Here is a 13662-nt window from a genome sequence, read left to right as displayed (position 1 = left end):
GACTGTAGAATAGTAGACTGTGTAGAATAGCAGACTGTGTAGGATAACAGACTTTGTAGGATAGCAGACTGTGTAGGATAGCAGACTGTGTAGGATAGTAGACTGTGTAGAATAGCTGACCGACTGCGTAGAATAGTAGACTGTGTAGAATAGTAGACTGTGGAGAATAGTAGACTGTGGAGAATAGTAGACTGTGGAGAATAGTAGACTGTGTAGGATAACAGACTGTGTAGGATAGCTGACTGTGTAGAATAGTAGACTGTGGAGAATAGTAGACTGTGTAGGATAACAGACTGTGTAGGATAGCTGACTGTGGAGAATAGTAGACTGTGGAGAATAGTAGACTGTGTAGGATAACAGACTGTGTAGGATAGCTGACTGTGGAGAATAGTAGACTGTGGAGAATAGTAGACTGTGGAGAATAGTAGACTGTGTAGGATAGCAGACTGTGTAGGATAACTGACAGACTGTGTAGGATAACTGACAGACTGTGTAGGATAGCTGACTGTGTAGGATAACTGACAGACTGTGTAGGTTAGTAGACTGTGTAGGATAGCTGACTGTGTAGGATAGCTGACTGTGTAGGATAGCTGACTGTGTAGGATAGCTGACAGACTGTGTAGGATAGCTGACAGACCGTGTAGGATAGCTGACAGACCGTGTAGGATAGCTGACAGACCGTGTAGGATAGCTGACAGACTGTGTAGGATAGCTGACAGACCGTGTAGGATAGCTGACAGACTGTGTAGGATAGCTGACAGACTGTGTAGGATAGCTGACAGACTGTGTAGGATAGCTGACTGTGTAGGATAGCTGACAGACTGTGTAGGATAGCTGACTGTGTAGGATAGCAGACTGTGTAGAATAGTAGACTGTGTAGGATAACAGACTGTGTAGGATAGCAGACTGTGTAGAATAGTAGACTGTGTAGAATAGTAGACTGTGTAGGATAGCAGACTTTGTAGGATAGCAGACTGTGTAGGATAGCAGACTGTGTAGGATAACAGACTGTGTAAAATAGCTGACCGACTGCGTAGAATAGTAGACTGTGTAGAATAGTAGACTGTGGAGAATAGTAGACTGTGTAGGATAACAGACTGTGTAGGATAGCTGACTGTGTAGAATAGTAGACTGTGGAGAATAGTAGACTGTGTAGAATAGCAGACTGTGGAGAATAGTAGACTGTGTAGAATAGCAGACTGTGTAGGATAGCTGACAGACTGTGTAGGATAGTAGACTGTGTAAAATAGCTGACCGACTGTGTAGAATAGTAGACTGTGGAGAATAGTAGACTGTGTAGGATAACAGACTGTGTAGGATAGCTGACTGTGTAGAATAGTAGACTGTGGAGAATAGTAGACTGTGTAGGATAACAGACTGTGTAGGATAGCTGACTGTGTAGAATAGTAGACTGTGGAGAATAGTAGACTGTGTAGAATAGCAGACTGTGGAGAATAGTAGACTGTGTAGAATAGCAGACTGTGTAGGATAGCTGACAGACTGTGTAGGATAGTAGACTGTGTAAAATAGCTGACCGACTGTGTAGAATAGTAGACTGTGGAGAATAGTAGACTGTGGAGAATAGTAGACTGTGTAGGATAGCAGACTGTGTAGGATAACTGACAGACTGTGTAGGATAACTGACAGACTGTGTAGGATAGCTGACAGACTGTGTAGGATAGCTGACTGTGTAGGATAACTGACAGACTGTGTAGGATAGTAGACTGTGTAGGATAGCAGACTGTGTAGGATAGCTGACTGTGTAGGATAGCTGACAGACTGTGTAGGATAGTAGACTGTGTAGGATAGCTGACTGTGTAGGATAGCTGACTGTGTAGGATAGCTGACAGACTGTGTAGGATAGCTGACAGACCGTGTAGGATAGCTGACAGACTGTGTAGGATAGCTGACAGACCGTGTAGGATAGCTGACAGACTGTGTAGGATAGCTGACAGACCGTGTAGGATAGCTGACAGACTGTGTAGGATAGCTGACAGACCGTGTAGGATAGCTGACAGACTGTGTAGGATAGCTGACTGTGTAGGATAGCTGACAGACTGTGTAGGATAGCTGACAGACTGTGTAGGATAGCTGACAGACCGTGTAGGATAGCTGACAGACTGTGTAGGATAGCTGACAGACCGTGTAGGATAGCTGACAGACCGTGTAGGATAGCTGACAGACTGTGTAGGATAGCTGACAGACTGTGTAGGATAACTGGGAGAAGAGAGACCGTAGAGAATAATGTGTAAGATAGTTATTGCAGTGGAAATGTTGCACATCACCTCTTTCAGTTGCATTCCAGGATGTAGGCTGTGTTTGCTGGGAACAGAGAGGACACTGGCCACTGACCACTGGCCTCATCAACCAGGCACGAGACCCCCACTGACACTGTCTAGGTTGGACATTTTTGTAGATTGTATTGTATATTATAGTGCTTGCCACTTTGCTATTGTATTTTGCACTGTCCTGACTTGGTCGTTCTTGGACTGTGTTTATTGTCATGTACCAACAGACCAAGGGAAATTCCGTCGCAAGTGTAAACCTACCTGGCTGAAAAAAAGCTGATCCTCATTCAGATTCTGACAAGAGGGAAGGTAGGGAAGAGAGGAGGTGTGGGGCGGGGCGGGGGGGGCGGGGATGTTCTTCACTGTGGCATCTCCAGCAGCTGTTTCCCTCAACCCCTGTCGTTCTCCGTGACCTCACCCCCCCCTCCCGACACCCCTACCCCCTCCGCCCCCTGCCCCCCGCCCCAGAGCCTCACAATGGAACCAGTACAAAAGAACAGGAAGTTCCTCGCGTTTACTGGGGGGCCAATCAAAGACATCATTATTCCCGTGTCACAATTTTTTCTTTTTTACAGGAAATAACGGCTCCGAAATATGCCAGCTGTGCCGTGCAGGCATGCGGCGTGGTATTATTGTCCTCCATGCGTAATGGCTGGTGACAAAAGGAGACACAGACAGACCCATCTCCACCATGCTGCACAGAGCTGCTGTGTCTGTGTGTTGGGGGGGGGGGGGGGGGCGGGGGGCAATGCACACATTCTCCCTCCATAAACTCCTCTCTCTGCCTCTCTCTCTCCTCCCGTCTTTCTCTCTCTCTCTCTTTTTCCCTTTCTTTGTCTCTCTCTCTCTATCTGGCAAGGTTATCATCGATGTGCGCACCCTGAAAGGGGGTCCCCTGCTGAGCGCGCCGGGCTCCTCGGTTCCCATCCTGAACGGTGGGATTGTGCTATTAACCCCGGCAGACAGAGCAGAGCAGAGCACCACATCTGCAAGGCGTCTGCTCAGGTTACTGCGTAAACGGGGGATCCAGGTGAGGCCTAACGTCTACCAGATGTTGTGGTAATATCACCCGGAGGTTAGCGCAACACTGGGTGTTGTTGTTCACTGAGGAGGGCGAATAATCTGCCTCCCTGACAAGGGCGTACATCTGGCTCTTTGAATGTTATGAACGGCTGCCTGCATATTAAGATGCAGTTGGAATGAAGGTACGTTTCTGGCTGAAGGACTTCTGAAAGCCTTTCTGGACACCCAACATGGTTTTATATGATGATTATATAACTGTTAACAGTGGATTAAAAACAGTGTAGCTAAAGCTTCTGCTTTGCCTACTGGACGAGAGGTAGTTGAGTTATAAATCTACCACTACCCTATATACTCTCTCTCTCTCTCTCTTGCTCTCTCTCTCTCTCTCTCTCTGTCCATCATTATCTCTGTTTAAAGCCATGCAGACGTGTGGAAGACAATAATTAACTCCTTCAGACAGCACGTTGACACAGGTGACCATCGCTGGGCTTATTTAACAACTATTAGAGGGCCGTTGTGAAGGGGATAAGCACACTCACACTCACACACACACAAGAGATACAAACCCAGAGATACACACACTCAAAGGCGTGCATACACACACACACACACACACACACACACAGAACAAGATATTGTCATATCATGTTGATATCATTTAGTACTCTGTCAATATGTCATTGTCATTTGTGAAGGAACACTGTTCCAAATGAACAGTGACTAGATTAGTTTTGTGACGACCCACAGAATCACACAGATACAGTACGGATTGACAAACAAACACACAAACTCTCTCTATGTCTGTCACACACACACACACACACACACACACACTCACACACAGATAAAACGCATTAGCATGTATGCACACAATGCCGAGTGTGCTGACGTGGGTCATACTGTAGCAGTGTGTCTGTCCCCCAGGTCCCCACCCTCAGGGCCTATCACTGTTGTCCCCCCAGGTCCCCTCCCTCAGGGCCTATCACTGTTGTCCTCCCTGTCCCCACCCTCAGGGCCTATCACTGTTGTCCTCTCTGTCCCCACCCTCAGGGCCTATCACTGTTGTCCCCCCAGGTCCCCACCCTCAGGGCCTATCACTGTTGTCCCCCCAGGTCCCCACCCTCAGGGCCTATCACTGTTGTCCTCCCTGTCCCCACCCTCAGGGCCTATCATTATGTTGTCCTCCCTGTCCCATCCCTCAGGACCTATCATCATGTTGTCCTCTCATGGAGCCTGCCGGCTTGGCCTTCATGCTGGATCTAATCAGAGTGTTTGAAGCCCTTGTCTTTATCTGGGCTCTGTATGTAAAGGTCGTCAGTAGCAGCCAACTATCTTTCCTCTCCTATCTTCTCCCAACTGGAGGACACCAGTGGATTAACGCCACACATCTATCTGCATAATCCCCTGTTGGTAACAATACATTATGCAATATTAACATGCCATTAGCCTTTGTAATTTACAGCTAATTACTTTTTACACAAGCATTCTATTTATTTGAAGCAGCTGCAGGATTACTGAGCAGTTCGAAAATAAAAACATGTTTCTGTGTCACTCCTAATGGCTGTTTGTCTATGAAGCGTGCGCCCTGCAGGCTTGTGAGAATGTGGTTTCCTGGTCCATTCCTCTTTTGGCCATGAGAAGGAGAAGGGGAAGGAACATTTTTAGGAATCTGGAGTACCGTTGACCTCCGTCCGCATAGAGAGCTCTGAGTTAGTGGTGAGGGGATATTTTGAGCAAATTACAGACTGGTCAGAGAATGCTAGCGCTAGCAGGAAGGGAACAGAGTACAATACACACACACACACATACATGCACACTAACATACACACACACACGCACACACGCACTAACATACACAAACATAAACACACACACATACAGACACAGGCATGTAATGTTTCACTTCTTACAGTGATTAATGACTATGGGATTATATTAACAGCAAACCTAAGAAACATTGTACAGAACTGTAATGGTTTCACATACAGGCCAATAATATCCCACAACATCATCATCCACATCATCTTCACAGACAGACATGGAGTCAGAGAGGCGGACAGACAAACAAGCAGACAGACCAATAGACAGACAGGCAAATAGACAGGCAGACCGATAGACAAACAGACAGTGACAGACATGCAGGCTGGGTGTGGTTTCTGTGTGATTAGCTCACTGGCTCGCTAGTCCATGTGAGACCTCTTAATCAGGTCACTCTAGTCCCAGGACCCTCTGCTCCCAGCCTGCACCCGTCTGGGGGGGGGGTTCGGGGGGGCTGTGGGGGGTAGAGGGGGTTCGGGGGGGGGGCTGTGGGGGGTAGCAAGTGGGGTGATAGGGTGGGGGGATTGGTGACCCAGATTGGTAGAGGGTGAGTGATTGGGGTGTGGGGTGGGAGTGTGGGGGGTGAGGGAGGAGGTGTGTGTTTGTGTGTGTGTTGGGGAGGGGGGGGGGGCATAGGAGAGATCAGCTGTGTATCACCTCAGAATCCCATCAGATCACTTCATTAGCAGAGACGGGATGATGAGATGGGTTGTGTGTGTCTGTGTGTATGTGTGTGTGTGTGTGTGTGTGTGTGTGTGTGTATGTATGTGTGTGTGTGTGTGTGTGTGTGTGTGTGTGTGTGTGTGTGTGTGTGTGTGTGTGCGCGCACGTGTGCACGTCGGGGGAGGGGTGGAAGAAGTGCAGCTGAAGAATGGCTAAGAAGAGAATGAGATAGGGGAGGGAGGGTGGGAATGGGGGGTGGGGAGAGTCACTGCTGTGGCCCTTCTTATTTCTCAAGAACCCTCTTGACCCAGAAATGCCACACACACCGCGGGCGTGCGCACACACACACACACATACACACACACACACACACACAGGTGCAGAGATACCCACCAGGGACCTCCTGGCCTCCCTCATGTGTCTCAGAGGCCCGGCCAGCTGAACCCCTGGAAACAGCAGGGGCCTTTCCCTCCTTCTCTCTCTCTCTCTCTCTCTCTCTCTCTCAACCTTTTCTCTCCTCTTCTCGCTTTCCCTCCTTTTCTTCACGATCTGTGATATCAGTCCATCTGTACATCTGTCCATCAGTCTGTCTGTCTGTACATCTGTACCGTCTGTCTGTCTGTCTCTCTGTCAGTCTATCTGTCTGTCTGTCTGTCTGTCTGTCTGTACATCTGTCTGTCTGTCTATCTGTCAGTCTGTCTCTCTGTCTGTCCATCTGTCTGTCTGTCTGTCTGTCCATCTGTCTGTCTGTCTATCTGTCAGTCTGTCTCTCTGTCTGTCCATCTGTCTGTCTGTCTATCTGTCTGTCTGTCTGTCTGTCTGTCTGTATATCTGTCAGTCTGTCTGTCTGTCTGTCTGTCTGTCTGTCTGTCTGTCTGTCTGTCTGTCTGTCTGTCCTAACTGCAGGAACAGGCCTGGCCCAGTCTCTGAGGTTTCCCTTCATGTAAATTCGATATTCAAATGGACAGATGGATCTTCCAGACTGAGTCTGCTAACCCTAACCCTATTCTGCTAACCCTAACCCTACCCTGCTAACCCTAACCCTACCCTGCTAACCCTAACCCTGCCCTGCTAACCCTAACCCTACCCTGCTTTACCCTGGCATCTGAGCGTCTGTCTGCCATGTCCTTCTAACCGATGGCGGTCTGTCATGTAGGATCTACGATAGGTGGGACCCAGCGCTGAGTCGTGACATTGAGCTTGACATCCCCTCCACCATCGCCCGTTCACGTGAGGCACAGGGAGGTGCTGGATGTCACAGACACGCCACCCGGGCGCGGCGGCGGCGGCACAAATGGTTTGTCCCCGATTCCCCGGGCTGATAAAGACCATAGCAAAAACACAGGAGCGACAGCAGCGTTCCACCGGTCACACGGCCAGTGGGAACAATTCTTGTTTTCGACTTCTCCACGCATCTCTTCTATGGCGCCCTGTGCACTTGGCCTTCCGAGGCTTTGTTTTGTAAGACCTCAGGCACTCCGCCTCCCTTTCCCGAGCTCCCATCAGTGGTCCAGTATCATCCTGACACAGGGACAGTGACATCTGACAACATGATCAGCCTGATAAACATGCTCACCGTTCCCACGGTGAGGAGCAGGCAGGCCTGCTGAGTACCACCGTTTAGCACAGAGGCCATGGTTCACAAAGAACCTGGAAGTGTAACCTGGAGAGGGACGGTTTGGAGAGACTAGTCATAGTCAATCATGACAATCATCTTCCTTTTCATTTTTTTTATTCAAAAATAACTTGATGACTTTCAACTCTCAAACAATATTCTGATTGTTTTATTGCAGACATTTCTCACATTGTCTTTTGCAGAGGGTCTTCAGATTCAAGATTCAACATCAGTTTTATTGGCCATGAGGCACACATTCATGAATAGGGTCTTCATGAAGAGACTCTCTAGTACTTTTTTAGCAACTCTTTGCTATCTTTCTCTCTCTCTCTCTCTCTCTCTCTCTCTCTCTCTCTCTTTCTCTCTCTCTCTCTATTTCTCTCCCTCTCTCTCTCTCTCTCTTTCTCTCCCTCTCTCTCTCATTGGGACTTTATTCTGTCTTCCATCCTTGTGGATTTGTTATATAGGTTGTTTTGTATACTTGTGTAGCTGCCTATTGTAAGAAATGTGTACTGTATGCATGTATGTGTATTGTGCCTCACATCCTTCTATAAGCCAACCTATGTCTTCTTATTAAATAGTGTAATCATCTTTGATCTATTCCAAATCTATGACTATCTGTATTGTTGATGAGTTGTGCCTTGTATGTCTATTTAGAGTCTACAGAAAAATCATGGACGTGATGCTGTTGAAGGTGTGAAGACCAAAATATTCACCTTTTTTCACTTATAGTCACTATATAAATAAATCATCTACTTTTGCATCTAAAGAGCCTATGTAGTTTTTGTTAGTGTGTGGGCTTTTTCTAAGTACATTAGACATTTATCCAATCATAGTCTACCACAATATGAAAATTATGTAAACATCAGAGGAAACTTTTTTTTTTAATGTATTTTTTATTATTATTTTAAGGGATCACATTCCATTGTCAGGGATATCAAAGAGAGAGCACTGGAATCTCTGGGCCTTTCGAGGCTGGAAAAGAATCTGAGATAAAGGACGAAAGAATGAGAGAGGGAGGGAAGAGAAAGAAGGGAAGAGAGAGAGGACAGGGTGGCCGGATGGCAGAAGGATAAGAAGAATTGAGTTACACTCTGTTTCTTGTCACTAAATTACCCTGCCATAGGCTACTTGGAGGGGGAAAAGACACCCTTCTGTATACAATGCCTGCCTTTCCAAAAAACAGTATGTTTGTCTGTGCCTCTGTCTCTCTCTCTCTATCTCTCTCTCTCTCTGTTGTTAGTAGAGAAATAGAGACGCTTTGTTGACAGCGGATTAGGAGACAGCGCCTTGAAAGGTTCTCTTTGGGTAAAAGGCGAGGGGGGGGCGACAAGGGTTAAGGGGGGGTGGAGGCAGAGGGAGGGTTGAGGAGAGAGGGAGGGTGGGGAGGTCGGCGCTGCTAATTATGCATGGCGATTGTTGATAGTTTGATTGTCTGCGTCCAGCTGCACGGGGGACCGGGGGGAGAGGAGAGGGCGGGGATGCGGAGCGAGGCAGACACTCTGACGCCAGGCTCGAAATTCTCCCATCCATTGAAAGAGAGCCTCGATTGTGTCCGGGCCTTTCCGACAGCGCGGCGCGAGGGCACCTGATCCCGGCCCAGACTCACAAGCGTGTCACACGGATTCAGAGCTCTGGAATCCGCCAACAGCCAATAAAACCGCGGTGCCCGGAGACTTTACTAGCCAGCTACTGTGTATGGGATCATTAGGCTACAGAATAATAGGCAGTTTATTGAAGGTTTTTTATTAAACACAGTTGAAATATGCAATAATACAGATGTATTAAGATAGACAAACACTTTATCCAGGCGTAGGCCTACATCCATTTTTTTTTTTAAACTACTATGGCTATAATGTCCAATTGATTTATTTAGGCTATAGGCCTGCTTTTTTTTATCATAGCCTATATAACCATCTTATAGCTGCATTCTAATAGGTCCATATCAAATATTACGACGTGCGGCTGTTTGTCCACTCAGCAAACATAAATAGTTAGTAGCCTAAGTAGCCTAAGTAATTTTCCCACCAGACCAGAGATTTTAGGACAATATTTGTCCACCCCCACCCGCCCCATATTTAAGATAGGCCTAGATATTTGAGGTCAAAGTCATGTTTGGACAGCCAGTTGCGTTTATAAAATGTATTTCAAAAATAGCAGTCGACCTAACTCCCGGTCTCACGGTGCAGCATGAGTGGGGTTGCTCTTGAGTGGGGTCGCTGAATGACTTGCTGTTAAATTCAGGGTCTAAGTGGGGGGACGTTGCTAAGCGGAAGGCAGTGGGTAGCAACCTCCCCACGCAGACAGGAACATCTGTGCGACCCTGGTGCGACCGCTGGGACGGCACATCTATTATTTGCGAGCAAATATTTCTTCTCACAAAATGTGAATAGAAGTTTTCACAATGCAGTCAACACTAGATGGTGTCCACAGGCTAAAATCAATGTGTTCCTGGCATTTCAGAAATCTCTAAATTTACGGTTGGGACATTTGAAGACAAAATATTTGCTCTGTAGGCTACTTTACCATGTGTGCCAAAAGCGTTGTAGGCCTACCAATAACAGATAATCTGTTCCACTGCGGCACAGCCCAGAGAGCTATCAAGTTATTTTGGGAACCTAGATCTACTGTAGGCTATGTATTGTCATGCAATGGGTTTGCTCTGGTTAAAAAACGCTCATTGCTTGGATCGCAAAGCAAAAGCAGCAGAGGAGGCGCAGAGCAGAGGAGGCGGGCCCAGCGGGCTGAGTGGCGGGCCCAGTGAGCGAGGAGGTTCTGGTCAGGGGCGGGCCCAGTGAGCGAGGAGGTTCTGGTCAGGGGCGGGCCCAGTGAGCGAGGAGGTTCTGGTCAGGGGCGGGCCGCCTGCCAGAGGGACGCGTTAGAGCGAGCGGGTGAATGGATGACGTCGGGAGCCTGGCGCCAGCATGTCTGGGACTGGCGCGTTAGATCAACACAGCTGGGGTGGAATAGGACACACAGCTGGCGCGACGGTGCATTCCTCCACAAAACAGGATTGTGAGAAAAGGGAAAATAGGACCAAATAGGAACAGAGGGGACGTGCTTTGATGTAAACTAAAATTGTAGGGGTTAAAAAGAACAAACTTATACGTGCTCATTTCATAAGGGTCTACAATGTCAATTATTATCCAACAAATGGAAATGCTCTCTTGTTTAATGTTGTTTTATTAGGCCTATTGTAGAATATTTTTGAGATTATTAAATAGAATAATTGTCTATAGGCTAACCTACATTCTAGGTCTACCACACAAGGGAAAAACATCGGGAATTGGCACTGCTGATAATTCATAACAGCGGTGCTCGACATGACCTGACTTTTGCAATAACAAGTTCAAACCAGAGCTGAATCCTGTAGGCTACATAGCACCGTTAAGACCCCCTTAGCCTGAGACACATGACACAAACACATAACAATAATAATCTTATTTATGAAAAAGTGTTTTTGTCCCTGCAGATCTGAGTATGCATAGATGATCCAGGGCTTTAAATGTGTGTGTGTGTGTTTTGTTGTGTGTGTGTGTGTGTGTGTGTGTGTATGCGCGTGTGTTATAATCCATAATATGGCCTATCTGTCTGATCTTAAAAAGCATGTGATGAAAAAAGGTGAAAAAGTAGGCTATATCTTTCTTCCTGACGCCAGAAAGTCTTCCAAGTCATGAGAGAGGAACAAATTGCTGTTAAGCCGTAACGGCATATGTGTGTCCTCAATTAGAAAAAATAAGGATGTCCTGGCAGCTAAGATTTGTTTTGTCATGAGGACTAGAGAGTGAGTGCATTTTTTTAAACACACACACACACACACACACACACACACACACACACACACACACACACACAAACGAACTGTGAGACATTTCATTCAATCAATGGCAGTCTATTGTAATGCATGCAGTTGTGAGCTATCTGGAAATTAGGCGTCTAATTGCTTGACAATTCCTGTGAGCATCCTAGAGGCTTCAAGAGAGTCCCGAATTTCACTTCCTCATTCCTTCAGCCTGCCCCCTGTATGCTATACTGCGGAAAGCCAATAGGAAGAGACGAGCTCCTTGGAGCCTCCACGCTGGCCAATCATAGCATTGGAGTCTATTTGTTTGCGAGAGATGGGCGGTACCTACACAGCTGTGTATAAAGGCCATACTCTCACGGCTGCGAGGGTACTGTCGCTGGTGAAGAACAAGAGGAAAGGATACACCATTTATATCACTCATCTGATTTCAAACTGAATACCCCAACCCACACCTGTACCATGAAGGCTATCAGTCCCGTCCGGTCGGTTAGGAGCTGCTACGAAGCCGTGTGCTGTATCTCGGAGCAAAGTCTCTCCATCACCCGGAGTAAGCCGTGTCTGGAGGAGCCCGTGGGCGCGCTGTGCGATATGAACGACTGTTACTCCAAACTGAAGGAGCTGGTACCGAGCATCCCGCAAAACAAGTCCGTCAGTCAGGTGGAGATTCTGCAGCACGTTATCGATTACATCTTCGACCTGCAGATCGCGCTGGAAGACGAGACGACAGCCACACCTGAAATGGTTCTGTCACTGAAGGTGAGCCTAGTCTCTCTGTCTTTATTCCCCCCCCTCTCTCTCTCTCTCTCTCTCTCCCTCTCTCTTCTCACCCTGTTGGATGAACTGATAACTTCACATGGCACAATGTGCTCCTACACAAAGCAAATTGCACAATGCAATGTTTAATTGTCTGTTAGGGGTGGAGAAATGAATTACATTTCTAGTTATAGTCCCAGTAGGGTATTGCTCACAATCTGCGCAGCCCACTCCTGGTTGTTGCATCATTTTAGTCAAAGTGCTCCTTGCATGTACCAGTGAAATTACAGTAACTAATAATGCCTGTCTTCCTTTTCATCCAGGCGGCAGACCTTGCACGCAATTTCTCTAAAGAAGACGGTCGGTTGTGTCACTAGAGCAGTTTAACAGCAGAACTTCCAGATATGGTGCGTATTCATCTTTCCCTCTATAATGTGACCTGCTTTATTGTTGTGCTATTGCTATGTTATTCATGCCTTATTGATGTTCAAATAGCCCACTGTGTGAATTGGAAGGTGAAGGAACACAGACTACAGCTTACATGTCTAGTGTTTAGTCAGGGGAAGTCTGCGCTGGATCTGCATTCTCCTGGAGATATATAGGGATAAATTGATAAACAGTAACGCAACACTATTCTTCTCTTTGGCTGCTTGGCCATTAATATGTAGGGAGAGTGCCCCCGCCCCCCCCCCCCCCCCCCCCCAACTCACCATGGTTGCCAATTAGGCAGCCTAGTGAATGTGTAGTGGATTCATCGCTATCTGCCTGGGGTTAATGAAAGTTCCATGCTCGGCGCCAGTCTGTCTGCTCCCCCTCTGCAGGGAGGGAGGGAGCGAGAGAGGGAGCGTGAGAGAGAGAGAGAGAGATCTGACTTCACTTTTCTTCTTTTTTACCCATGCAGGTGCAGGGAAACACATGTCTCCACTTCACTCCGGGCGAGAGGACGAGAGGGGCAGAAGGGGTGGGATAGGTATTTGGAGTGGAGAGGGGAGTGTGTGTGTGGGGGGGGGGGGGGGTGGAGAGAAAAGAAAGAGGACTGGTTTCTGGATGGCAGAACAACCTCGTGTTCTCTCTCTACAATTCCAGCCGGTGGCCAGCCAGGCCCCGTCCACACACCAAAGCTGAAAAGGATTTGAAAAGACATTCTCTAAGCTACAACACCCCCACCCCCTCTTTCTCTTTCTACTCTGGTTGCATTCAAACAGTGTATTCCTATCAGTGTGTTCATACAGCAATCATTGATGATTCGTTCTTATGGTCATTACATTCCATACCAACTTTTTGGACTTAACTTCCCAATATTTTGTTACACCTCTCCTCCCTCCCTCCCTTCCTTCCTTCCTTCCTTCCTTCCTTCCTTCCTTCCTTCCTTCCTTCCTTCCTTCCTTCCTTCCTTCCTTCCTTCCTTCCTTCCTTCCTTCCTTCCTTCCTTCATCATTCCTTCCTTCCTTCTTTTCTTCCTGGACAGTCTTAAAACCATGTCACTTAATTCCCCTCTAGTTGTGTTTCCCCTCTCTTATCTAATGACATGCAGGCTGTTAATGGGCCAGGCGTGTATATATGTGAGGGTAATGGGCCAGGCGTGTATATATGTGAGGGTAATGGGCCAGGCATGTATATATGTGAGGGTATGTGAGGAGTGAGGGAGGGGTGTGGTGTGGTATGAAGGGAGGGAGGGGGGGGGTCTTGGGTTAAAT

The 13662-nt window shown here is 47.4% G+C and overlaps 1 protein-coding gene across 1 annotated transcript; it reads left to right on the top strand.

Annotated features, from left to right (window-relative positions):
• The first annotated feature begins 11594 nt into the window (after positions 1-11594).
• On the top strand, positions 11595-13662 carry id3 (inhibitor of DNA binding 3). The gene is made up of 3 exons (XM_084438752.1): positions 11595-11968; positions 12289-12372; positions 12867-13662. Exons 1-2 carry the CDS (start codon positions 11672-11674, stop codon positions 12340-12342), a joined length of 351 nt encoding a protein of 116 aa, XP_084294878.1. The 5' UTR covers positions 11595-11671; the 3' UTR covers positions 12343-12372; positions 12867-13662.

This window comes from Borostomias antarcticus (assembly GCF_949987555.1).
Source record: "Borostomias antarcticus genome assembly, chromosome: 5".
Taxonomy (NCBI): domain Eukaryota; kingdom Metazoa; phylum Chordata; class Actinopteri; order Stomiiformes; family Stomiidae; genus Borostomias; species Borostomias antarcticus.
This window is presented reverse-complemented; position numbering and strand designations above follow the sequence as displayed.